This window comes from Momordica charantia, assembly GCF_013281855.1.
Source record: "Momordica charantia cultivar OHB3-1 chromosome 8 unlocalized genomic scaffold, Mcharantia_2.0 BLBB01000008.1, whole genome shotgun sequence".
NCBI lineage: Eukaryota > Viridiplantae > Streptophyta > Magnoliopsida > Cucurbitales > Cucurbitaceae > Momordica > Momordica charantia.
Window position 1 is genome coordinate 22,526,993 of NW_028275166.1, and position 27,767 is coordinate 22,554,759.

The window sequence follows — 27,767 nt, forward strand, 5'->3', positions numbered from 1 at the left end:
CAACCATATCAGATTTGGTGGGGGACGCTTTTTTAGATGTATCTCATGTACAAGTTTAGAGAATCATCAAAGGTAATTTATTAGCATTGTGCATCTCGTTTGATTAAACTACTTCATAACATCAGCTTTGTAACTGACAAAAATGTTGAATACAAGAGAACAACTTTTGACATTAGAACTAATGATAGAAACCATGATTTTTCAACAAAGCTTAATGATGAAGAAAAACAGTGAGCTTCTTTCTTCCTGGAAGAAAGGGAAGAGAAAGATAAGAGTTCAAGGATATCATTTGACAAATATCTTGAACAATAAGAGATTTAATAGTTTCTAAAGATTTAGTATGAATAAGAGTTAAAATGATCCAGTTTCTCTGGATAAATAACCTTGAAAATTAGTTGCATAATTCCCCAAGAGTTCACCTCATATACCTCATTCCTTCCTTGAGCTTAGTTGGGGAATTTTAGATGCCCAAAATTTTAGATGTCTGACATCTTCAGATATTCATGTTTGTTTTGTACGAAAATTTATAAGGATGAGAATATTTGGATAGCTATGTTTATTTTTTAGGATTTATTTTTGGAATGTTGTAAATTTATGTAATGTTCAAAAAATGCCCTTACTAATATATTCATATAATTTATATAATAAATTTGTTTTTTATTAATTTAGTATTTTTTTAATATAATTTCGTATATATTAAATTTTTTTTTTGTTATTATGTTGAATTCATATCAATATAAGATCTTTTTAAAGAAGAAAAGTTATTAATAGTAAATATAAATTTCATTTTAACTTTAATATTTTTTTATATGCAGATATAAATCATATCTAGTTTAACTAGTTTAAAAATGTTATCTTAGATGAAGAAGTATTAGAATCTTTTGTTTGTGTGGTGCAAAATTTAGGTGAATAAATACAATCTGTAGACTGCCGTTATGTTTTTTCTTAATCCATATTGTAAAAAGATTCAAATGTGATTTTTGTGGTACAAAATTTAGGTATGAATTTTTGTATATATGCAGATATAATATATATTTACAACTAGGTACCAATTGGGTAGTTACAGGAACTCAATAGTCGGATATATTTTATATTTATCGTATAAGTTTATCTTGTAATTGTATTTGATTGAATTTTCTAGGTTAATGTTATAAAGATTAATTCATAATAATGAAGCATGTGCTAGGGTGTCTAAATTGATAGAATAGGTTTTCGATCTTTGTTTGTTAATTGAGGATTGATGTAACACTATATAAGTTTATATCAGGATGTATTTTATATCTATCATTAAGTACCAAATTGCAAAATACATTCCAATTCTGTTGCTTTTTGTTGCAGCTAAAAACTTCATAATATTACTTTTGTCGTTTCTGTATCTGTCTGCTGAATTGTTTCCACTAATGAAAATGAAGCAAAAGATTGGTTTGGAACATGTTAAACTTTTGATGTCAGGTTTTATGGTTTTATACATTTATATTCAATGTCTTTTTAACTTGTTCCTGCATGCTAATGCATCATTTCATTATAAGTTGTTATTAATATCCTCATAAATATAAAGTTAGTTACCAAGTTGCATTTTCACTATGCTGAAAATAATATGTATATCCTAGACGTGTAGTTGCATTATTTATATGCTTTTTACTGTCTATTCAAGATGTACAAAGTATTTTGTTATGCAATATATTTTTATTTAAAAGAAGTAGGGAAGACATTAATCATCTTGAATTGTGACTCGTGCAAATCTCGAGGTTGGGCCTTTAATGCTGTACACTTTTGTTTACCATATTTTTTACAAAAAATGATGTTCTTGCCCATTGTGCTCTTACACCATCCTTTCAGAGGAAGGCTAAGGTTGTTTGGATCGACTCCATTTTTTCACTTTTGTGCTAACTTTGGACAGATATGATGAAAAAAATAATCAAAACTGAGCAAGGTACGTTAAAGAAAGAAAGATCTTTAACTATTTGTTTGATGTTTTTACTCACTGTTACAGTAAGATTAGCAATCTATGTTACTATGATTTCACAAAGTAATGAAGTTATTTGTATTAGTGCATTTTGGCTTCAAGTTGATAGGGGAGGCTTCATATTTGTTCTATATAATATATAGTTGTACGATGGAAATTCTTAGCACGACTAGATTTAGGTTCCAGTTTTAGACTTATTCGAAGTTCCTTTCCTCGTTGATAGAGAAGTTAAGACAGCAAGTATATGCTTAGGTTCAATTTTTGTATTCAAATTTCTATTTGCCTAGGTTCAGCTTTCATTATAATTAAGAATGCTAGTGTTATTGTTAAATGCTTTCAAGTGATTAGATTGATGTAGAAAAATAAACATTTGACCAAAGTGATCAGCACGTTATACAAACGCTCACCTTCTTTCAAGTACATTATACTGGAGCTGATATTGACTGCCTTCTTTTTCAATGTAGGAGTAAAATTTTACTGTACAAACTGCGGTCGTGAAGGGCATCGAAGACACTATTGTCCCGAACTTATTGGCAACCTCGATAGGCGATTCAGATGTCGAGCATGTGGAGATAAGGGCCATAACAGAAGGACCTGTAAGAGGTCTATATTGAGTAGTAAACCAATCACTGCGACAATGCAGCGTTGTTGTGGGATATGTGATGTAAAGGGCCACAACAGGAGGAACTGCCCGAAGTCGGATAGCATGAAATTGATCAATGGAGATAGGATGGCTAATGAAAATAGCAGATTGAGGCAGTATCATTGTAGAATCTGCAATAAAAAGGGTCACAATCGGCGAAACTGTCCCGATATTGACGGGAAAGCCAACGATTCAACCCCTCGAAGAACATACACCTGCAAACTATGCAATGAAAAATGTCATAATAATAGGACTTGCCCAAGTAGAAATATGAATGATCTACAGAAAAATCCACCAGTTGCTGCAAACCAATGAACTCTCTTGTTGTACTTGAACAAAATTTGATAGTACTTAAACAAAGCCCCACTGAAATCACAAGTGACAGAAGAATCCACCAGTTGCTTCAATTTGTTTTTCAAACGACTTTTGATTACCATGGCAAAAAATTTTAATTTAGTAGCACATTTTTTTTAGAAAATTAGAACTTTCTGGAAAATCCATCAATGGAAATCCGTTATTCTCTAGTAGCAGCCGATTTAGTAGCCAATTCCCTCAACTAAGAGAAACTTCTCCCCGATTTCAACTAAGAGAAACTTCCTCTCAAACACTTCCCCATTTTTCTCTTCTCCCACTCTGCCTCCTCCAGCGTCCTTCCAATGGTGTCTTCCAACAGTTGGAAAAATATAACATATCTACCTATAGAAAATTGTGTAATTTTTATTGACCTTCTACTACAAACGGGTGAGCCTTCAAACCATTGTGAACTTTTTAGTTAAGAATGGACACTAATGAAAATATAAGCTCTAAATGGACTACTTGTGTAGTTATCCCTAAGAGTTGAAGGGATAATGCTTTAATCTCGACTCAAAGAGCGGTAAAAATTACCAACATGAGTATTATCTAAATAGTTAAGGTATTTTACTCTTTTCTCTAAAGGTTGGAGGTTCAATCATATATTCCCACATGGTGTACTAAAAAAAGAGGGAAAAAATACACTTTTCGTCCTTGAAGTCTCGAGTAGGTGTCTATTCGATTTTGAAGTTTTAAAATGAACACTCTTGGTTGTTGAAGTATGGAATAGGTGTTTATTTTTTGTCCTTGAAGTCTCAAAATGAATACTTTTGGTCCACTACGATGGGAATTTCTTTGACAGTTAGTTGACTAATGTGAAAATGAACACGGTGGTTTAACCTGTTGATTTTACAAAATAATCAATTTAATAATATATTTGTACTATTTTCCTTTCTCTTCCCCATCTCTAGCGAACGTTGCCACTATGCCAGTCGTTCCTATCCTCGCCCACCGACTGTCGTCATCCTCGTCAAAAGTCGTTCTAGTCACCCTCATTGGAGAGAAGGAAGAGAATCGTTGGAGATTGGGAGAGCTCCTCCTTCTTTCGTTCTAGTCCCTACGCTAAAGAGGATAGGAACTAGAATCATTTTCGAAACTTCAAAGACCAAGAGCATCTATTTTGAAATTTCAATGACCAAATAGACATCTACTCCAAAATAAAAAAAGGTTCTTTTTAAACTTCAGAGATCAAATAGACATCACCTACTCTAGACCTCATAAGTAAAAAAATCAAAAAGCGTATACGTGTACCAAAAATTTTCACACCTTAGTGTTCCAATCCAAAAAACATCTTTCCTCGTTTGCAAAATCAAGGTTGACAACGACGGGAGCAAAATACTATTTTACAGAAATCTTGAATCATTCGAAAGATACAAACCACATAGTGGAAGAACAGGATCCTGTCATATACCACTTTACAATTTACAACATGCAAGTGTAAATTTACCCATTTGTCCTTAATTAAATAATGTATCAAATAATTTAAATTTAATACTCAAACTATAAAAGGAATTAAATTTCATGAGTATGCGACAACATTATTACACATTTCCTAAAAACTCATCCTCAAATGAACTTTGAACTCACTTTCCTAAAGCCTTCCCAAAATTGGTATTGAACTGTGCTTCTTCCACAGGTTCCACAAAGAATACAAAGCATATCTGCTCAAAGACTACTATTTTTTCAATATGTAAACAAAATTAATACAACATTTCAGTGATAATCTTTCAATTGAAATTGAATCACACAACAACCAGAAGAGTTTTTATCTCAGATATGCAGTAAACTGCACTTCTGCATTGCAGCAAGGTCACAACTTGAATTCCAGTTGGACGAGTTACGGTCAACACCCAAAGATCTCGACAACCTTGGGAAAGGAATAGTAGCATACAACGGATTGGCGTATAAATATGCATTCGTCAGAAAAATGTGCTAATGTGTAAGATATATTCTGCCGTGCATTCTAACTATTCTTCATACTCCAGGACTTCGCCATCTGCAATAGGAAAGATCACCTTAGTAACTCGTAAAGTTTACGGTTACTAAAATTATTTAAGAGAAGCATTACCAGCAAGAGTGATAGCCAAGTTTGCTTGAGCATCGGCTTCAGAATTAAGATTCTTTCAAGGATGGAAAAGCAGAATGTTAAGATTTTAGAGGATGAACGAGTAAATATCAGCAGCTAAGAAAATGGGGATCTAATAGTTGCTTGAAGAAATTGGCATCTAGTTTCATTCACTTCTTCCTCATTCCTCTTCTCAGATAAGAACTTTTTCCCTCATTTTCAATAGAAATGATTATATCATCGACAGTTTAAAGATGCTAAGAAGCACAGACACTACAATTTGAGCAAAGACACTGATTCATGTTTCGGACATTTGTTAGCTCAATACATGTGTGTCACACACTAGTGGTACAAAATAAATATGGGCCGGACACTTGTTAGGTACATTTCACGCACTTGTTAAGCATAAGAAATAGACATAAATAGTAATATAGGGCAAAACAATAAATTTTGAGAGCAAACATACATTAAATTCATTTTTTTAAGCATAAAAATGCATAATTTTATTGACTTTGAATTTTCATCTTAAAAATTGTATTTTTTAACAAACGTGTCTTTGTCATATCCGCATCCCAAATTTTCTAGGAAATAACGTGTCACCGTGTCCATGTCATGTCATGTCCGTGTCATGCGTGTCCGTATCCGTGATTCTTAAGGTTTAAGAAGCAGACATAAGTGTCTTTTATATGGTAGGGCAGATGGGAAGAAAGCAACGTGCAAACTCTAACTTGACTGATAAGGTCACTGGTTTGCTAGAAACTGAACTCGAAAGCGTACAGTTTAATCCTATATTTATATGGGAAAAAGAACGCACGCTTAAGTATGAATGAAATCTAAACTAGAAAAAGCAAAAAAAAAAAAAAAAAAACGTATGAATCAGATCAAAACTGTAGTAATGAACAAACGCGGAAGTGCTCAATTAACTGTAGAAATCAACGAGTGGGATTAAGGTTCAAAATATCTTTTACCAACCTTCAGATCTCGAATAGCAAAGAGCCTACACTGAATGCTTAAGAGGACAAAAACAGTAATATACAGAAACAAACTAACATCACCGTAAGATATGCAAATAGAAAAGAATTAATGCACTGACCCGTAGTACATGACTGATCTGGAACGAGAGAAATTTATCCTTCAGCTTGATTACTTCATTACATAACTCAGAGATGTTCTCATTTTTTACCTTCCACAATCCTTGGACCTGTTAAATGAAATATGCTTGGTTTAAAATATTTAAGAAGTTGGGGACAAACGAGATGCCATGGGATCAAAATACAGATGAATCCAGGTACTGCACAGAGAGCTAGAACTGATAGATTAGGTTGTTTTGATATAAGGAGGCTGAAAATTACAGAATACTAGCAGGTTTAATCCGAGTTTAGAAGTCCCACATACAAAATATTCAAATAAACACTGTATTAGTATTTCAACAAAACCATGCTACTAGAGAATGAAACTGAAGATGAGAACTTGTAAAATAAAACTAACCACAAGATGGAGCTGGATGCATTTTAGTTCTTTAATTGAAACGAGCATGCCTAGTAATTATAGAACAACATGTAAAAACTGTGTTTGGGTTCAAATTTGGATCTTCCCCAACACTTTCTATAGAACCTCCAAAATGCTAATCCACATAACAGAATACTGGGAATTCAAAAGTACTCACAACGTTATACTTTTCAAATCCAAGACCGGAATTGTTAACACCTCGAGGAAAGGTCTTCCACCCCCCACCGGCAAAGAAGATTTTAAGCAATGAGCTAGTTATGATGAGTGGTGTGGCATCAGATCAGATTCAACTCCATGCCAAGAGGTCGTGATCCACTTGGCACTCCATATTTGTGTTTAAAACATCAAGTTGGCAAGGTGAGCTATTGGTTCATCCTATCCTATATTAAGACATTGGCTTTCATGCAACTTGGAACATTCTTTACCTTCAACACAAATGTTCCCTACAAAATAATAATAATTTCACAAGATTTGACAAAAGAAATCTTTTAAATACGAAGTTTTCAGCTTTGTTTTTCTTGCTGAATCCAAAGATCGACAATTAAACCCATCCCTACGAATTAAGACAAAAAATAATTCTACCCAACAGGTTCATGGATTTAGAAACAACAAGAAATGAGTTGACCAGGTTCAAAAAATAACACAACAAAGTTTGTTAGCGAAAAAGATTTTAACTAACCTGCATACAGACAAGTTTGGAGTCACCTTGGACATGGATCCTAGTAAACCCTTTCTGAAGAGCATACTTCAACCCTAAAAGAATAGCTCGATATTCAGCAACATTATTGGTTGCTGTACCTAAGCCTTCACGCAGTCTACATATCTACTCCAAGGGAGAGAGAGAGATTAGACATACATGAAAAAGAATAAATAAATAATGTGGGTTCCAAAAGGAATAATGTATACCACACTTCCATCATGTGCTCGCAGAACAGCTCCTGCTCCAGCTTGCCCAGGATTTCCTTTCGAAGCACCATCGAATTCTAGAAAGCAACATTCCTGTACATGAAATATTATGATGGCAACCAAAATCTGTTGTTCAGGTAAATTGAAAATTTAAACTAATATTTTAAAAAGATCTTTTAAGAATTTGGACACTGAGATGAAAGCAAAAATAGCAGTTAGTTTAGCAACAAAACTAAAAAGAGATTCCACTAATTTTCATCCTCGCATTTTTTAGTACCCAAATAAAATATGATAATCATTAAGTAACCATTTTTTTTTTTGGATAAGAAACTTTATATATAGATGAAAAGCATAGAGATAAAAGACAGCCTAAGGGCGGGGGAAGAGGGCTCCCCCTCCCAAAAACTAGTGAAGTAAAGCACTCTAATCTTGCATAATTGACGAGAGGCTATAATTACAAAAGAATTTTCTATGCTTATAACACCACCAAGACCTGTGTAATTGAACAGAGTTACAAAAAATTTCTAAAGAGGACTTATCTTTAAAAATTCTATTGTTTCTTTCCATCCAGAGGTTCCATATAAGGGCTCTAGCTGCACAATTCCATAGAATTTTTGCTTTCCCTTTAAAATGCCACCCCCGAAGAGCTTCATTCACCCACCCATCAATATTCTGAGACAAGCAAATGGAGTACCCAAAGATTTGCAGCAGAAAGAACCACCCCCGAAGAGCAAACTGGTAGTGAAGAAAAATGTGATCTATGGTATCCACATTCTGATTGCAAAGAACACAAACGGAAGGAGAAAGAGCCCAATTTGGACATCTTCGCTGCAGTCTATCTGTTGTGTTTACAGCTCGGTTGGCTAGGATCCAAAGGAAAGCTTTTGCCTTTTTTGGAATTGAGAATTTCCAAAGAAGGGAAGTTAAAGGAGAGTTCAAAAACTTGGGGAGTCGGAGCTTTGCTCCCTCATACCCAGAGGCACCCGCACCCGCCCAAGGCTCGAACCCAGGAGACATTAAGGATTTTTGGTATTAAGCTCATTGGAAGGTTCGAACTTGAGACTTCTAAGCCAGTATGACCAAGAGATCCCAAGTTATTGCCAACTGGGCTGCCCCTTGGGGCCGATTCTAAAATTATATACTTGTATCAAAACTACCATCATACCATGCATGCTAACAAACTTATCATGATCTAACTTGATATCTCAGTTGACAAATGCAACAATTCCGCAGATTACTGTGCTGGCAGGTTCTGAATGTTACAACGAGACAAGGAAACAATCAAACAAATAACTAGTTTAGAAACAGAAATCAATAGTTTCTAGCTGAAGGTCTAAAATAAAAATATTTCCCAGGGCTGTTTGCCATTTCTTTTAAACCTGAAGCTGTGATAGCAGATTGCTGGTGTAATGTTCAGAGAACTTGGGATCTAGGCTTCGGAAGAGGGTTGTTCGACAGAGAAATGGAGAACTGGATGAGAATTGTTCAACGTTTGGAAGCTTTTGAGATAGGAGATGAAACAGATGTAGCAGTGTGACCTTCGGACCCAAACGGACACTTCACTACGAAGTCTGCATACCTCAAGCTAAAGGAAAATTCTCCCAAATTAAATTCCTCTCTAATAACTGGAAGGACCAAAAAAGGTGAAGGTCTTTCTTTCGTCCCCAGCTCATCGTGCGTTAAACACCCAGGAGAAGCTCCAAAGAAAGTGTCCGAATTGGTCTCTGTCCCCATCGGCTTGCTGTCTCTATTGGAAAGGGGCAGAGACTCTAGATCACTTGTTCATTCACTGTCCCATTGCTACTAAAGGATGGCAGTTCTGTTTCAGTGTTTTGATATTAACATTTGTATGCCAAAAGACTTGGAGAGTTGGATTTTGGAATGCTTTCATGGTTGGCACTTAAAAGGAAAGGCTAGAGTCTCATGGAGATGTGCTTTTCGAGCTCTTTTGTGGAATTTATGGCTGGAGAGGAATTCACGCTCCTTTGAAGATAAAGATAAGTCTTGGGAATCTTTTTGTGACAGTGTGCAAGTCTTAGCTTCCTGGTGGTGCATACGAAATACGAAATTCTTTTGTAATTACAGCCTCTCTTTAATCTTACAGGATTGGAGAACCTTTTTGTGATTAGTTCGTTTTTTGGAAGGGGCTGCATTGGCCCCTGTCCGTAGGCTGTTTTGTCCTCTCTTTTCATCAATGAATTGTTTCTTATCCAAAAAAAAAGTCTAAAATAAAAATTGATAGAACTCAAAGGCCAATAGACACATGTTAATAATTTACTTATTTTTTAGTTAGCCACTTAAGATACACTAGGCAATAGATACTGGATTACATGCACCCAATTATTGCTCTGCACCCAATTATTGAGCTAGAGAGCAGAGTATACAGTTGATAGTATTGGTTGATTGTTATGGCAGTGTCAAGACTTTGACTTACACGGTTAGAGGATATTGCTCGGGACACCATGGAATCGTGCGACTTGACATGCTTCCTCAAGGCATCTTTTGGTGTAGAAGCTACAACAGTTTGACCCCCGCAAACATTTAAATCTACATAAACCACAAGTAAATAAGCATTGATAATCAAAGACCATAAGTTGCATACTAGAAGAGCGAAGAAAGACACAGTGCACAAACATTATTTTCTTCTATTAAAATTTCAGTTTAGAAGATAACATGAAATCAACTTACAACATCTTCTGATACAAGAGCTTCTCTTGATCTCTTCTTTGTGGCAGCCTAGTCAGAAGCTTCACCTTTGAGAGAAGTAGTTCCATCTTGGCACAGGAAAAGAACTATATATATACACTACTGTCAAGAGTACATAAAGACAGTCCACGTAGGAGATTGGATAAATTAGGATTATTTATTTTTTTGATAAGAGATAAATCAGGATTATGAAGCCCATATAGAGCCTTCTTTAGTTACAAACTAGATGGCCAGATCTAGGAGCAATGAAGCCCATAGGTTGTTCCATGAGAATTATGAAGTAATCAATGTAGAAAAGCATTGTTGATGTCGATTTGCCTTAGATCCCAACTATTAGCCAAGGCCAAAGTAAAAAGTACTCGAATAGTGATGGGTTTCACTACGTGGACTGTCTTTATGTACTCTTGGCAGTAGTGTATATATATAGTTCTTTTCCTGTGCCGGGATGGAGCTACTTCTCTCAAAGGTGAAGCTTCTGACCAGGCTGACACAAAGAAGAGATCAAGAGAAGCTCTTGTATCAGAAGATGTTGTAAGTTGATTTCATGGTTGATTTCATGTTATCTTATAAACTGAAATTTTAATAGAAGTAATGCTTGTGCAATGTGACTTTCTTCCCTCTTCTAGTATGTAACTTATGGTCTTTGATTGTCAATGCTTGTTTACTTGTGGTTTATGTAGATCTAAATGTTTGCAGGGGTCAACTGTTGTAGCTTCTACACCAAAAGATGCCTTGAGGAAGCATGTCAAGTCGCACGATACCGTGTAAGTCAAAGTCTTGACACTGCCAAAACAAGCAACCAATACTATCAACTGTATACTATGCTCTCTAGCTCAATAATTGGGTGCATGTAATCCAGTATCTATTGCCTAGTGTAGCTTAAGTGGCTAACTAAAAAATAATTAAATTATTAACATGTGTCTATTGGCCTATGAGTTCTATCCATTTTTATTTTAGACTTTTTTTTTTTTTTGGATAAGAAACAATTCATTGATGAAAAGAGAGGACAAGAGGCGAACATCATTGCACCAAATAACAATGAAAGGCTCAATTTCTTTGAGTTAAAAAAAAACAATGTGTTCAAGGCTTCAATCATTTAAGTCCTCTTGAAAGTTATGGTATTATTAATACAAGAAAAATTAGGCAATATCTAATGTTTGCTTGTTGCAAGCTTTTGGGGTAAAACAACACTAGTTTCACAAACACGGATAAAATCTCAAATTTTAATGAAATCATCTTAGAATAAGAATAAAGAAATGCATAATCTCAAGATCTTTCTCTCTAGTCTTAAAAAAACTGGAAAATTTTACTACTAAAAAGAAGTTCTTCAATTTATTAATTCAAGATTCAATTTTCAAATTATGCTGTCAAATGCATTTTCAAATTCAGGAACTAGAATAGACACGATCCTCTATTGTATACTTATTTTCAAGAACTTGTTTTCAGATCAGAAACCAAATGGCCTAAATTTTTGGAACTTTCCACTCCAATATCATTCTTTCAAATGTATGGATTTTATTTCTTTTCTTTCTTTTTTTTTTGGGTAAATTCAAATGAGATTTTTTTTTAACAAAAATGAAATGATACTTATAAAGGAGCAATATTCCGTTTGATCCCTCAGGAATAGAATCAACATGAAAGAAAGAGAAATATATAGTTCTTTTCTTATGCTTTTTCTCTTTTTTAGAAGGGGGAGAGAGTGACTTAGATAAAATAAAACTCACAATTGGTCCATTCTTCAGAACATGTTCCTTATCAAACTTGCAAGCCTGTTTGACAGCAAGAGCATCCATGCCATCCACCTGTAACCCAAAATTATGGTAACTTTTTCTGGATAGGAAAATTATGGTCACTTTTTGAACTCAAGGAATTAGTTGTAAAACCTATACTATAGATACTGTTCAAGAAAATAACTGCTTCTACAGAGAAAACAAATGGAATATTTATTTTTATAAGAAACATAAAATCATTTCATAGATGATAATTGATATGGAATTACAAAAGAGAGGGATGAAAACCAAAGCCCCAAAATCAAGGAAGATTACGATTACGAAAAACTTTCAACAAGTGATCAAATTATCTCAAGAACATACTTTAATTGCAGCAACTCTCTGGGCATGAAGAGTGGGGTCACGATGGATAATCTTCATTCTCTTGCTAAATAGACCTGTTTTGGCATTGAGACTCTGCAATCATTCAACTAAACAACAAAGATTAAATTCATGAATTGGCAAATAGCAAACAAGTACATTTGGAGAGCTGATATTTCTCCAAAATCTCATAATTAAAATCATATTATTGACTGTATCCTCAACATCAACTGAAGAGCTGACAGTATATGCTTCTTCTATGTTTGATACTGAAGGATGTCAGCGTGCATATGTTCATCCATAGTTCTTTAGGTTATCTTTCCAACAGCGCAGCATGCATGAAATATCTAACAGGTCACATTAAGGGAAGGTAGAGAACAAACTTTTAATGATCGACTGATCTTTAATCCAACTTCAGGAGAAGGTGATTGGTATACACGCTTTGATTTCTTCTTTTCTTCCAGCTTTATTTCCAAGTTATCAACTTCATCATCTTCCTTCATTCTTAATGGAGAACTGATATGATATAAACACATGAAAAAACTTAGGTATCCAAAACCACTAAGATTTATCTGAAATTAGAACATTAAGCAAGTAGAACTGAGATTGCATAGTATGGAAATTCAGTAAGTGTACTGAATACATACTTGAGGAACATTAGTAGGAACTGGGAAATAGGGTACTCATAAACTATGTCTTTTCTTTTTCTAAAAGAAAGAAACTTTTCTTGGTTTATCCCTTTGGTTGTCTTGGTTTTTTCATATAATTTCTCAGTTTCTTATCCAAACCTTAGATTAAAAGAACAAAAGGGCAGGGGGGAAGAGGGAAGAGGGATCCCCTCCCAAAAACTACTTAAGAATGGATCTTCAATCACGCATTATCAAGGAAAGCATGCAGTGACAGTCCTTTGGGAGAAAGCCAGTTGAAGGAGGAACGGATATGCCCCCAAAAAGTCTCAGCAAAAAAGGAGCAAGTGATGGAAATGTGACTTTGTGATTCAGAATGTTTTTTTACAAATGGAATACCAATTCAGAGAAATAACCAACCATGGGAACCTTCTTTGGAGTCTGTCAAGAGTTATCATGCAAAAGTGTCTAAGCTCCCATAGGAAAATGTTTTACCTTCTTTAGTTGTTTCAATATTCATAGAGGAATGAAGGCATGTGTGAACCACTTCAAATGGGAACTTAAAATAGCAAGTTAAGTTATTATGTGGTCTTTTTTTTCTTAAACTACGTTCTTACTTTATTTATTCTTCATAGAATATATAGGCATTGCATAAGCTGACATCGTGTTGTTTCCATGAACATTAAGTCCGTGGCAACGACAATAGTGTTGTGCGCCTCAATGAAGGTGCACTAGGTTCTTAAGGCAAGAGGTATTCACCTCAATAACACCACAAGTGTCAAATACTTTGTCCTTTATATAGATAACTTTCCTAGATTATCATTGCTCTACACTGCATATTAAGAACAAATTTATGCTACTTTTCTTCATTTTAAATCCATGATTCATACTCAATTCAACACCAGGATGGAAATTGATTCTACAAACCTTAACTCTCATCAAGACTAATTCTAAAACCTAAACCCTCATCAAGATTGTTCTAAAATGTCTCCCTTGCACCTTTTCAAATATCCATAAAGTACTTCCATGCTTACTTTTTAAATATCTATATACGTTTTATTCTTTTCTTTTTCTTTTTTTAAATAAAAAGAAAAGAAAAACTAAGAAAGAAAGAAATATACTTAACACTTCCCTAAATTCTTATTGAATTCAACCAAACAACCTTCTGATCAATTCTAAGAATCTGGAACAGAGTTTCCCACTTCTTTTTGGGAAAGAGATGCTCTAGTTGAGACTAGAGAATGATTCACAATAATCAAGTTTTTTGGTTTTGGATTTAATAATAGCAAAACGGCATGATTACCACCCATGATTATTTCTCCCAGTAGAGTAAATAATAATGCCAGAATCTACTTTCCCTTAGCCGGACTCTTTCACTGCCTAAAAGCTAGTATCCAACAAAATCTAACACAAAATAAAATGAATAGGAATAAGAGAAAGAGAATGGTGCTAGTACGTGGAGCGCGCTTTCTCCCATGGTTGTTCATCAATGGACTCTTCCCATATGACACGATCTCCCAAGCATTGGTGGCAGGTCACTATACCCTGACAACATGAGGTAACGGTAAACAAACAAATAGAAACCGGCAGAACAACCAACATCTCCATGCTTTATGATTATTCCCAAATCCAAGAGCAAATGCTACTAGATTAAACAGTTTTGACGAGTATTTCAGGTCCTAGAAATCTTCCGACAACCATCTGTTACTATACATTAAAGAGGTTGATCATTAGGCCATCTAAGTTCAGTCTTAAAGAGGTCTGTATCCTTGGGCACCCTTATTTTACATGTTAAATTCCATCACTATGGTGTTTTGTGCGAGCAGAAAACGAGAAGTTGACTAAATATCAACCACATAGTTCAGATTAGTCTGCTAGAGCATATACCTTCCCATTACACACGGAACAGTCTGCTCGGGATCTTTCAATTCCACATTCCGTACACGGCGCATAGCCCCTACCTCGGCAACTTGGGCAAGGTAGTTCTTTAATATACTGACCATTCGGGCCAAACCAGGACCTGGGTTCAGGTGCGCTGGAAGCTGAATTCCTGACATGCACAATAAATTTCTAAGTTCTGAATTCAAATCACAAAGGATTAACGCCCAATAGTAGCGTAACTGAATACCAGATACTAAACCTTGGGTTTAAATCGACGCCAAGTCCGTACAACTCCTCCGAAGGATCGAAGGCCAGCTGCGATAGAAAATGAAAACCAGAAGAAGCAAACAAAAGAGGTGAAATGCGAAAACAAAGTTGGAGAGAATGAGTACCGGCGAGGGTTTGGGGATTGCAACAGAGTCGTCGTTGGTCAAGCAAGCAACGAAGCGAGGCGCGAAGCATAAACATCTCTTGGATTGAAACAATGCGAATCTGGAGTTGTTGGGGCGCCCGTGGTGCGGCGGCAATGCCCGAATTGACGAGCAGATTGAGGAGGACATCTGATAAATTTGTTTGGAGTGGGAATGCGTTACATGGGAAGAAGAAGAAGAAATACGCACGCTGCTACGAGCGGCCACAGCGCGAATTGAAGAACCAAACTGGAAATGGTGGGCGTTGGAACGAAAGATTTTGGCTTTGCATGTGTGGTCAGAAAATGCCACACGCCGTCGCGGTATTGTTGACGTGGTTGGAACAAGCACGACATCTTTCACTATTCCATCACACTCTCACTCCATGTTGACTGGATGGTCTGAAATTTTACAACCAAAATACTTATGCTTGGTTGGGGAAATGGACAGATACGACTTAAAATAATTTTCAATTTGCTTAAACGACCTAAAATCTAATTTTTAACTTTTTTGACCCAATTTACTTTATTCAATTAAATAATGTAGGTTGAAATGACGATTTTAGCCTCGATATTGCGTGTAAAACATGTCGGAGGAGTGTGTCAACGAAACACGAACAAACAATGCCCTGGAATTTATTGAAGCATTGTTCATCGGCGTGGTTGACGGGGGCACACCACGGTCGGGAAATTCAAAATCATGGCCGTGAAATGGAATTTACAGTTATACCCCCCATTTTAAATTCTAACCGTTGGTATCCTTTTCATCTTCCACACTTCAATTTCTTGCACTTTCGGTTTCCCTCGTTTCCATTTGTTCCATATTGCAGACTTTTTCATTGCCTACATAGTTCTGGGTGTTTTTTGCTCTGAATCTCATCTCATTTTTTATTTAAGGTTAGGATTTCATATTGTTCGTATTTGTGTCGCTGTTAGTTAGGGTTAAAAGAGCAATTTTTTTCGGTTTCGTTTCTGTTTTGGTCTTGGTATTTTCACTCTCCCCTTTTTTTGTGTTGCTTTTAGTGGATTCAATTTTAGGGCTTAATTTCGGCACTATCTGAACTGTTTTTGGTTGATTTCATTAGCGAGCATCGTTAGTTGTTCGTTTACATATTTAGGGATTCCGTTTTTACTGTATGTCTGGGCGTTTTATGTGCATATATGTAGGATTGGTTGTGTATATGTTATTTGTATGCTTTTTGGCCCTTGAAATTTGATTTGGTTAAGGATTATTGCCCGAGGTAGGGTGAGGTCGAGGACTATTTCGTGAATTTTTGGCCCAAACTCGGGCGTGGTGCGACCGTGGATTGCAATGGAATAAAACTGAGTTCTGTAATAATTCACAGTCACGCTAACGACCGAGGTAGACCGTGATTTATGAAAAGATCACAATCCTGATCGAGGCTCAATGGGAATTGCAATTTTGTCACAACTCACGGTCAAGACCATGGCCGTGAACGTGACCGTAATTTTCACAGAATTGCAATTCTCGTGAAGATTGTCATGGTTGGACCTATAATTCGAACCCGATAGCGGCCGTGGTTGGACCCAGAATTTTAACAGTTTTATGCATATTTTTTATGTTTTTTGTTGTTTTGTGTGCCATATGTATTTGTGTTTAGCTTATTGAAGGGATGCGAATCCCGGAGCGAAAGCGGATTTTCGTTGCTGATTTTAGGGGTACAAAATCGAAATTGAAAGAGGGAAAATATAGAGGAAATACGAACCTTTGAAGAACGTTTCTTGAACGAGTTTCCCTCGAACACCACCACTGTGTCTTCCTCGCTATCCTCTTGGGTCTCGGGATCGTGCTGGTGGGAGCAATCCTTTGAAACGAGAGGAAGAGCTTGAGAGATATCTTCTTGATTGAGAGAGAAATGGTTGGGCGTTGTTCTTCTTTTGTTCTGTGTTTTGCAGAACTGCAAAAACGAAACAGAAGCAGTGACGTGGGTAACTCCCACGTCACACTAACCTCCCACTCCCCTCAAAAGTTTAATATTATTAATATTAATAATATATATATAATATAATATAATATAATATAATAATAATTATAATAATATATATATGTAATAATTAATATATATATAAAATTAATTAATCAAATTAATTAATATAAATAATTATTAATCCAATTAATAATTAATAAATATATATATATATACATAAATAATTAACACTTAATTATTTATTATAAAATTAGAATCATATTCTAAAACATTTCTCTCGTATAACCTATAGTTTTAATATGCATCTCATTCATATTAATTTTATTTGAATCTCATTCAAATAATATCTCTCATAATATATAGTTTTAATTTACAATTAACTATATATTATAATGTATCAATATACATATAATCCCTTAAGTAATTTGAACAATTCAAATTCTTCAAAAAAATTTGATCCTCGTTTTACCCGTTATGAGCTAGCAAGGGGACCTAATGGACCCACAGATCCGAAGCTCCAACGATGCAAGATTAAACTGTCAAACTCATTGACCGAGTTAATCTAGATTTGTTAACTACGGGTCATTCCACTAAAGACCCGCATTTGCACTCTTCTCACTGCAAAATGTATTCGTGTCCATGGATATACGACCATTAATGACGAGTCAATCCTTCACGAGTGTTCGTAACTGAAGTTGGGTCAAATTACCGTTTTACCCCTGAGTTACATCTTACTCCTTAAACACCACTGCTCCTCTAATGAACAACCCGGTTATGGTCCAACCAATAACTGGAAGTCCCTCTCGGCCAATGAGAGGGTGGGCCCCTTGTTCAAGTCCCGGAGTCAGCATTTAAGGAAACACTCATCTACTCCCCTAAAGTCGGGGAGGAGTGAATTCCATCTTGTGAAGTTATGTTCCCAGCTCCCCACTCGGTCTCGTCCCTAAAATGGTAGGAATATTGAGTCGGCGACTCGGGCCACTCTCACCCATACAGATCAAAGGACGAGCCCTCACGGGCAGGAGTCCATAACTCACTCAGGATTGAGAATGAGTTGCCTGATCATCCTAAGAAATAGTAATCTATTAGTTAACGGTGTTACACCTAAAGATTGCCTATTTCGCGGTCCGGTCTTATACAAACTCATTGTATAAGATACCCCCACTCGCATGTCTCCACATGAACGACCTGGATCGAGTCGTCTGTAACCTTTACAGAGTGGGCCGTATCCATAGTGTTGCCAGGATAAGGTACCCAGCCTTATCCATATACTATAGACCCTTTAGGTTATTCACGGGATATTATCCATATATCAGGGGTATATCAAATATATGCCCCGTATATCAACTATATACCCAGTATATATACTGTCCCGATTACATCAAAAATAACCTTGGATGTTTAGTTTATTGGATTTTGGAGAATGCAAAGCTATGATTCAACAACAAATTTATTGAATAAAACTTTATTAAATAGACATTTGTTTTTACAAAATACAAACTACGAGTTTAGGGCAACACACCCAACAAACGCCCACTTGAACTAAACTCGAGTAGGTGTACATTATCATAAAGCAAATGGAAAATACAATAAACTAGGGCATACACTATACCCAATTACATTTCTCCCACTTGCCCTAGACGAACTATACAAAACTCGTAAACCTAGACTTTCTAGATGGCCCTCAAACACTTTAGCCGTGAGTGCCTTTGTAAAAGGATCAGCAATATTGTGCTCTGTAGCGATCTTCGTGACAATCACATCTCCTCGCTGCACTATCTCCCGTATAAGGTGGTACTTCCTTTCGATGTGTTTGCCTCTCTTATGGCTTCGAGGTTCTTTAGAATCTGTCACAGCACCACTGTTATCACAATAAAGTGTGATGGGCAAGTTTATGTTTGGAACGACGTCCAAATCTGTCAAGAACTTTCTAAGCCAAACCGCCTCTTTTGCTGCTTCACAAGCTGCAACATACTCAGCCTCCATCGTGGAGTCTGCGATGCATTCTTGTTTGATGCTTCGACAAACTACCGCTCCTCCGTTAAGAGTGAATACTGACCCCGACGTGGATTTCCTTGAATCCTTGTCTGTTTGGAAGTCAGAGTCAGTGTATCCTGTAAGGATCAAATCCTTAGCGCCATACACGAGCTTGTAGTCCCTCGTTCTCTTAAGATACTTGAGGATTCCCTTAATAGCAGTCCAGTGATCATTTCCTGGGTTGGATTGGTACCTACTGCCTATCCCTACCGCATAGTAAATGTCAGGCCTAGTGCACAGCATAGCGTACACCAGGCTGCCCACTGCTGAAGCATAGGGTATACGTCTCATATCCTCAACTTCTTGAGGTGTCTTAGGAAATTGTTCCTTAGACAGATGAATTCCATGCCTGAAGGGTAACAAACCTTTCTTGGAATTCTGCATCGAATATCGAACAAGCATCTTGTCGATATAAGTTGCTTGAGACAGGGCTAATGTTCTGTTCTTACGATCCCTTAGGATTTGGATGCCAAGAACATACTGAGCTTCTCCCAAATCTTTCATTTGGAACTCAGTCGCTAGCCACTTCTTTATGTCAGTGAGGTATCCTACATCATTCTCAATGAGTAGGATATCATCCATGTACAACACTAAGAAGGCTACGATGTTGTTGACGATCTTCTTGTATACACAAGGTTCATCAACGTTTTGGTCAAAACCATAAGATTTGATCGCAATATTGAACCTTATGTTCCAAGATCGAGATGCTTGTTTGAGTCCATATATGGACCGTTTAAGCTTGCAAACCTTTTGCTCTTGACCTTGTTCTATGAACCCTTCGGGTTGAGACATATAAATACTTTCTTCAAGATTGTCATTCAGAAAAGCAGTCTTGACGTCCATTTGCCATATCTCATAGTCATAATATGTGGCAATGGACAAAAGTATTCTAATAGACTTAAGCATAGCTACAGGGGAGAAGGTTTCTTCATAATCCACCTCTTCCCTTTGTGTGTAGCCTTTTGCCACAAGTCTCGCCTTATAGGTCTGTACCTTTCCTTCGGCGTCTCGTTTTCGCTTGTAGATCCATTTGCACCCTATTGGTTTTACCCCGTCAGGTTGATCTACAAGTTCCCAAACGGAATTGAAGTACATCGACTCCATTTCCAGGTCCATTGCTTTGACCCATTTGTCCTTGTCAGTATCTTCCATTGCCTTCTTATAGGTCAATGGATCCTCGACGCCGTCATCAGGTATGACAACTTGAGTTTCAGTTAAACCCACGTAGCGGTCAGGTTGTGACACAATCCTCCCACTACGTCAAGGCACCCTCAACACTTGAGGCGGATGCGACTGACGCGATGTGCTGGCTTCATCAACAACTCTTGTTGTAGTGCCAGTTTGATCAACAACTCTTGTTGACGTGTTTGTAGCTTCTTCGGAAATCTCGTTAATTACTACCTTACTCCGTGGTTTATGATCTCGAACATGGCCTTCTTCTAAGAATGTAGCATTTGTCGATACAAACACTCTGTTTTCTTTATGATCGAAGAAGAGACCACCTCTCGTCTCTTTAGGGTAACCTACGAATAGGCATACTTTTGAACGAAGTTCCAGTTTCTTCGGGTTAGTCATGAGCACGTGTGCCGGGCATCCCCAAATGCGAAAGTGACGTAAACTAGGTTTACGACCCTTCCACAGCTCAAAGGGTGTTTCAGAAACACTCTTTGATGGAACTACGTTCAAAATATAAACTGCAGTCTCCACTGCATAACCCCAAAACGAGTTAGGCAACTGAGCATAGCTCATCATTGATCGAACCATGTCCAACAGGGTTCTGTTTCTCCTTTCTGATACACCGTTTTGTTGAGGTGTACCAGGGGCTGAGAGTTGGGACGAGATTCCATGTTCTATCATATAGTCCTGGAATCTCAAGTCCATATACTCTCCACCCCGATCTGATCGAAGTGTTTTAATGGTTTTACCTAATTGATTTTCAACTTCAGTCTTGTACTCCTTGAACTTTTCAAGGGCTTCAGACTTATGTTGCATTAGATATAAATAATCATACCTTGAATAATCATCTATAAAATAGATGAAGTATTCATACCCTCTTCGAGCTCTAACATTCATCGGACCACAAAGGTCTGAATGTATAAGTTCTAAGGGCTCTTTGGCTCTATAACCTTTTCCAGTAAAATGTCTTTTAGTCATTTTGCCTTCAAGACAATACTCACATGGTCGTAAAGAATCGTCTTCTAACTCACTTAGAATGCATTCTTAACCAACCTCCCAATCCTATTGAGATTAATGTGACCTAATCTTAAGTGCCAAAGATAGGTATCTTCCTTTTGAGAAACTTTTTGCCTTTTATTTTGAGTTCTAGCATTTTTAAACAACTCGATATTTAAAACTGCTTTAGTTATGGTTGATCTTAGCACATACAAGTTATTTTCAAGCAAAGCAGAACAAATATTAACACCTTTTCTCGAAATGAACGCTTCATTCATATGAAAAGAAATTGAATACATATGTTCTAACAAACAAGAAATTGAAATTAAGTTCCTTTTAATTTTAGGAACAACGTACACATTATCTAATAATATATACATATTCTTGTTTGTAAATAACTTGAGCTCCCCTACTACCACAGCTGGGACGACTTCTCCCGTTCCGACCTTGAGAGTCATCTCTCCGGCGTCAAGCTGCCTCCAGGAACTAATTCCCTGAAATGAAGAACAAACGTGATTAGTGGCTCCTGAATCCAGTATCTAGGCGAAGTCATCATTCTCCACTAAACATGTTTCCAATACAAGTAAATCATATTTACCTTCGTTGGCTTTCTACTTCTCGGCCAAGTATTTTGGGCAGTTGCGCTTCCAATGCCCGTCCATATTGCAGTGGAAACACTTTCCTTTCTCTGCAACCTTGACCTTGCCTTTCTGGGCAGCAGCAGCTGAGTCAGGTTTAGACCCCTTACCAGCAGCCTTCTTCTTCTTAAAAGTCTTACTTCCAGAAGAAGAGGGCGCAAACCCGGTTCCAGAGGACGATCCTCTGTTGAACCTCTTTGAGGTGGAAACATTTGCCTCCCCTTCTTGTCTCTTACATTTCATAAGAGACTGGTAGGTCTGAAGCTCGTTTAGGAGCGTGGTAAGAGTGTACTCCAGCTTATTCATAACCGCATTGCTGCGGAATGGAATGAAACTCTTCGGAAGAGATTCCAGAATAAAGCTGACCTGACTCTGCTCGTCTATGACGACCCCGTTCGACTCAGCCACGTTGAAGTGGACCATCAGGTTGAGAACGTGTTCTCGCACTGAGGAGCCCTCCTTCATGCGGGAGTTGTAAATGAACTTAAGGGCTTCATGTCGAGCCTGTGAGGACGGTTGTCCAAACATGCTCTGCAGTGAGTCCATGATCTCCTTAGCGGTGACCGTGTCCTCGTGCTTCTTGGCAAGCACATCAGATATGCTCGCCAAGATGTAGACCTTGGCCTTGTCATTGGCCTTGATCCACCTGTCATAGGCGTTGCACACCGCCACAGTGGCGTTAGGCGCAGGAGCTTGAGGACAATCCTTTTGCAAGACGAACCTAAGATCATCTATCACGAGAATAGTATTTAGGTTTGACTTCCATTGTTTGTAATTTTCGCCATTAAGTTTTTGCGCGGCTAAGAGTGCAATAATAGAAGTAGACATGCTGAAAGTAAAAACAAATCTATATTAGTTTCATGCATTAGCCTTTTAAACCCAATCAAAATTTAGCAAAAGTAATTAAGCACCCTAACAAAATGGTTTTGCAACGACGCTTCAGTGATTTAGAGCAACAGCCACCGTAGGGCGGACAGGTACTCCTTCACTGAATTGAGACATTCTCAACTAAATTTTACACCAGAATAACTCTTATTCCTATAAATTTTAGTCATTGTTTATTTGGTCAGGAAATTGCTAACTAACTTAAAAACTCCTCGTAAGTGTGACCCAACATTTTCGGACCTCAGAGGTCCACCCCAATAATCCTGTCGTAGGGAAGGAAAATATTGGAGCAAAACCTAAGAGACTCCTATTCATTTCTGGAGTTTGCCTTGATTTTGATTCTCATACAATGAACCCTTCATAGGGATGGTCGCTCTAGGACGACACGCAGGTCATGTATGAAACCTCACGGTGCAAACCAATTGCGGAGACCGCAGGATGTGTTGTCCCACGTCCTTCTCCCACTTACTATGAACACTATTTCCATTCACCTCGATATTGAACCATGCAAACACCTTCCGTAGGGAGGCCGCGCCCAGGGCGACACGAGGCCGAGCATGGAACTCACAGCGTGAATTTAAAGGAGAACGTGAGAGAGAGAGTAAAGTATGTTATATATACTTTGTATATCAAATATATACGCTGTATATTACATATTCTCTTTTGCTCCCACTTAGTATTCTAAGACTAGGGTATATTACTTAGATAAATTCCGGCTAAGTGAAATTAACTAAGTGTATTTTTAGTCGGCCCAATATAACTATTATATCGAAAGTTGTACAATAATGTTTTAGTTCGTTAAACACTTTAATGAACCAACGACATTGTTGCTTGTATATAAAATATTGACTAATTCAACCCCCAGGTCGGTTCCCAGGTAGAGGTGTTCCCTTACGGTCAGCTTAAATACCTCAGCCTAGACAGAATCTTCCTCAGACAGGGTTCCCTTATAGACAACATTTTATATTTAGTCTTTTGTTATTTCATTTTAAACATAGTTAAAACAAAATAAAAGACTACTCCCTAATCACATTAGAAGATATAACCTAAGGTCTAATTAATTTTAAACCCCTTTAAAATTAATTAACTTAGACCTTATGTTTGCATGCAACTCTTTATTATAGATTTTAATTTCTATCTACCACATTTTATAACTCTTATAAAATTTTAAGAAATTAAAACTATAAACATGCATTGAAAGCATACATTAATATAACAATTATATTATCCAAAATAATGTCATGCTCAATGCAACTTTATTTTCATATAATTAATACAACACTTACATTAATTATGAAAAAAAAAACATGCATACATACAATATAACATTTATAACTATATGATGCATGACCATACATACATACTATATATCAAACATACATATTATGCATGTAACCTATGGTGGGATTTTAAAACTATATGGCATACAATATGCTATATGATTTTAATTAAAATACACATTCATAATGCATAAAATAATTAAATAGCAAAGTTGGAACGGTTTTTGGCACCATAAGAAAACGAAATAATACAAAATAAGAAAACCGACTGCATCCGCCCTCGAATTGCGAACCGGAGCCTCGGAACCGCGTCGAAAACACCCGGGACAGCGCCTCGGCGCCTAAGGGCAGCGCCGCGACGCTCTGTGCTGTCCCGCAACGCCATGGCGTTGCTGCATAGCGCCATGACACTGTCTGCGCAGTCTGCTTTGTCTTCTTCGCTGTTTTCGCCCAATCAGACGCCACGAACGACTTTTGAGAGACCCAGACTTACAAAAACAATACAGAAACTAAATGCCCAAAACATCGGGCCCTTACATGATCAAATCACGAAGAAACACGCTATCTAAATACCAAAAACCGGAAATTTTCCAACCCGCAAACCCATATTTCGAAAATATGAAATCACCCACCAAACTCAACGATTTTGATCCCAAAAAATTAGAACTACAATCTGGCTCTGATACCAATTGAAGGGATGCGAATCCCGGAGCGGAAGCAGATTTTCGTTGCTGATTTTAGGGATACAAAATAGAAATTGAAAGAGGGAAAATACAAAGGAAATACGAACCTTTGAAGAACGTTTCTTCAACGAGTTTCCCTCGAACACCACCACTGTATCTTCCTCGCTATCCTCTTGGGTCTCGGGATCGTGCTGGTGGGAGCAATCCTTTGGAACGAGAGGGAGAGCTTGAGAGAGAAATGGTTGGGCGTTGTTCTTCTTATGTTCTGTGTTTTGCAGAACTGCAAAAACAAAACAGAAGCAGTGACGTGGGGTAACTCCCCACGTCACACTAACCTCCCACTCCCCTGCAATTTTGCAGGGGAGTTTAATATTATTAATATTAATAATATATATATATATATATATAATATAATAATAATTATAATATATATATGTAATAATTAATATATATATATAAAATTAATTAATCAAATTAATTAATATAAATAATTATTAATCCAATTAATAATTAATAAATATATATATATACATAAATAATTAACACTTAATTATTTGTTATAAAATTAGAATCATATTCTAAAACATTTCTCTCGTATAACCTATAGTTTTAATACGAATCTCATTCATATTAATTTTATTTGAATCTCATTCAAATAATATCTCTCATAATATATAGTTTTAATTTATAATTAACTATATATTATAATGTATCAATATACATATAATCCCTTAAGTAATTTAAACAATTCAAATTCTTCCAAAAAATTTGATCCTCGTTTTACTCGTTATGAGCTAGCAAGGGGACCTAATGGACCTACAGATCCGAAGCTCCAACGATGCAAGATTAATCAGTCGAACTCATTGACCGAGTTAATCTAGATTCGTTAACTACGGGTCATTCCACTAAAGAACCGCAGTTGCACTCTTCTCACTGCAGAATGTTTTCGTGTCCATGGATATACGACCATTAATGACGAGTCAATCCTTCACGAGTGTTCGTAACTGAAGTTGGGTCAAATTACCGTTTTACCCCTGAGTTACATCTTACTCCTTAAACACCACTGCTCCTCTAATGAACAACCCGGTTATGGTCCAACCAATAACCGGAAGTCCCTCTCGGCCAATGAGAGGGTGGGCCCCTTGTTCAAGTCCCGGAGTCAGCATTTAAGGAAACACTCATCTACTCCCCTAAAGTCGGGGAGGAGTGAATTCCATCTTGTGAAGTTATGTTCCCAGCTCCCCACTCGATCTCATCCCCAAAATGGTAGGAATATTGAGTTGGCGACTCGGGCCACTCTCACCCATACAGATCAAAGGACGAGCCCTCACGGGTAGGAGTCCATAACTCACTCAGGATTGAGAATGAGTTGCCTGGTCATCCTAAGAAATAGCAATCTATTAGTTAACGGTGTTACACCTAAAGATTGCCTATTTCGCGGTCCGGTCTTATACAAACTCATTGTACAGGATACCCCCACTCGCATGTCTCCATACGAACGACCTGGATCGAGTCGTCTGTAACATTTCCATACGAACGACCCTTTAGGTTATTCACGGGATATTATCCATTCATATATCAGGGGTATATCAAATATATACCCCGTATATCAACTATATACCCAGTATATATACTGTCCCGATTACATCAAAAATAACCTTGGATGCTTAGTTTATTGGATTTTGGACAATGCAAAGCTATGATTCAACAACAAATTTATTGAATAAAACTTTATTAAATAGACATTTGTTTTTACAAAATACAAACTACGAGTTTAGGGCAACAGACCCAACACTTATATATATGTATTCTTACTGTTTCTCATGTTTATAGGATGACAATGGTACCTAAGATCCCTTTTCTAGTTATCGCTCTGCCAGTCTGACCTGTCTATCCCACTTAGGGGGTATAGTGAAGTCGATTAAGAGTAAACTAACACATAGACAACTTAATATGTTTAGGAAGATCATTTTTGGTCATTTTCTAGATGTGGACCTTGTACTTAACGGGCCACTTATACACAATCTATTGATTAGGGAAGTGGACAATAGTAGACACGATGTTATTACCATGGATGTGCTTGGTAATAGGGTATCCTTTGGGTTGAGCGAATTCAATTGATCACAGACCTAAAGTATAGTAGACGGCCAATTCACAAGAACACTTACCACGTTAGGCTTAGGACGTTGTACTTCAATTACAAAGTTGACATTTTACTAAGTGAGCTGGAGACGAAGTACATGCAGTTGCAGTTTGAAAATGACTTGGATGCGGTGAAGGTGTCAATGGCATTTTTTGTGGAGCTCGTGTTGTTTGGTAGGGAGAAGACTCTGAAATTCGACACGAGCCTATTAGGTGTTGTTGACGACTTAGAAGTATGCTGTAACTACGATTGGGGTGGGATTGCTTTTGAGAAGACCATAAAAAGTCTTAAGCGAGCCCTGGTCAGAAAGGCGAAAGATGGGGGATTGAGAAAGATGTATAGTCTATACGGTTTCCCATGGGACTCATTCATGGCCATGACACTGTTGCCGAATTTGGAAGATGAGTTGAAGCCGATGCGAACGATCATACCGGCTCTTATTTGCAGGGCGGGTGTTCGGTTAAAGAGGTCTGAGATCCCAATCACACCATGGCACATACGTAGAGTTTCATCCGCACCACATTAGGAGGGAGATGTTGACTGTGGTATATTTTGTGTAAAGTTCTTTGAATACAATATGACAGATTCTAGATTAGATACTTTGACACAGGATAGGATGTTATTCTTTAGGCAGCAGTTCGCGATACAGCTATGGGCGAACAAATCCATATTCTGATGTTTTGGTGTTGTAATGACTTACCTAATTAGCGTGTTTTGTTTGGTACGTTCGAACGCTGATGTTTTGATCTCTTAACATGTTTGATGAATGATAGTGTTGACTGTTTAATGGTAGTTTGTGACTTCAAACTCACATATTTGTGATTAGGA

General features: G+C 37.1%; 1 protein-coding gene across 4 annotated transcripts; it reads right to left on the minus strand.

The window, feature by feature from the left end:
• Positions 1–4,447: 4,447 nt before the first annotated feature.
• Positions 4,448–15,503, minus strand: LOC111025599 (uncharacterized). 4 transcript variants are annotated; one of them, XM_088127516.1, is made up of 12 exons: positions 15,136–15,485; positions 15,003–15,058; positions 14,750–14,912; positions 14,319–14,407; positions 12,620–12,752; positions 12,240–12,332; positions 11,871–11,948; positions 7,441–7,533; positions 7,214–7,357; positions 6,119–6,226; positions 5,029–5,080; positions 4,448–4,956 (listed from the first exon to the last, which is right to left on the minus strand). In XM_088127516.1, the coding sequence occupies exons 1-12, from the start codon at positions 15,301–15,303 to the stop codon at positions 4,928–4,930; spliced, it is 1,206 nt and encodes a 401-aa protein (XP_087983642.1). In that variant the 5' UTR covers positions 15,304–15,485; the 3' UTR covers positions 4,448–4,927. The 4 variants fall into 4 exon arrangements, 3 of the variants coding, with proteins under 3 accessions (XP_087983642.1, XP_087983644.1, XP_087983643.1); XM_088127518.1 differs by having other exon boundaries at positions 14,991–15,058; positions 15,136–15,476; XR_015792819.1 differs by lacking the exon at positions 4,448–4,956 and adding an exon at positions 6,692–6,977 and having other exon boundaries at positions 5,046–5,080; positions 14,991–15,058; positions 15,136–15,503.
• Positions 15,504–27,767: the final 12,264 nt, after the last annotated feature.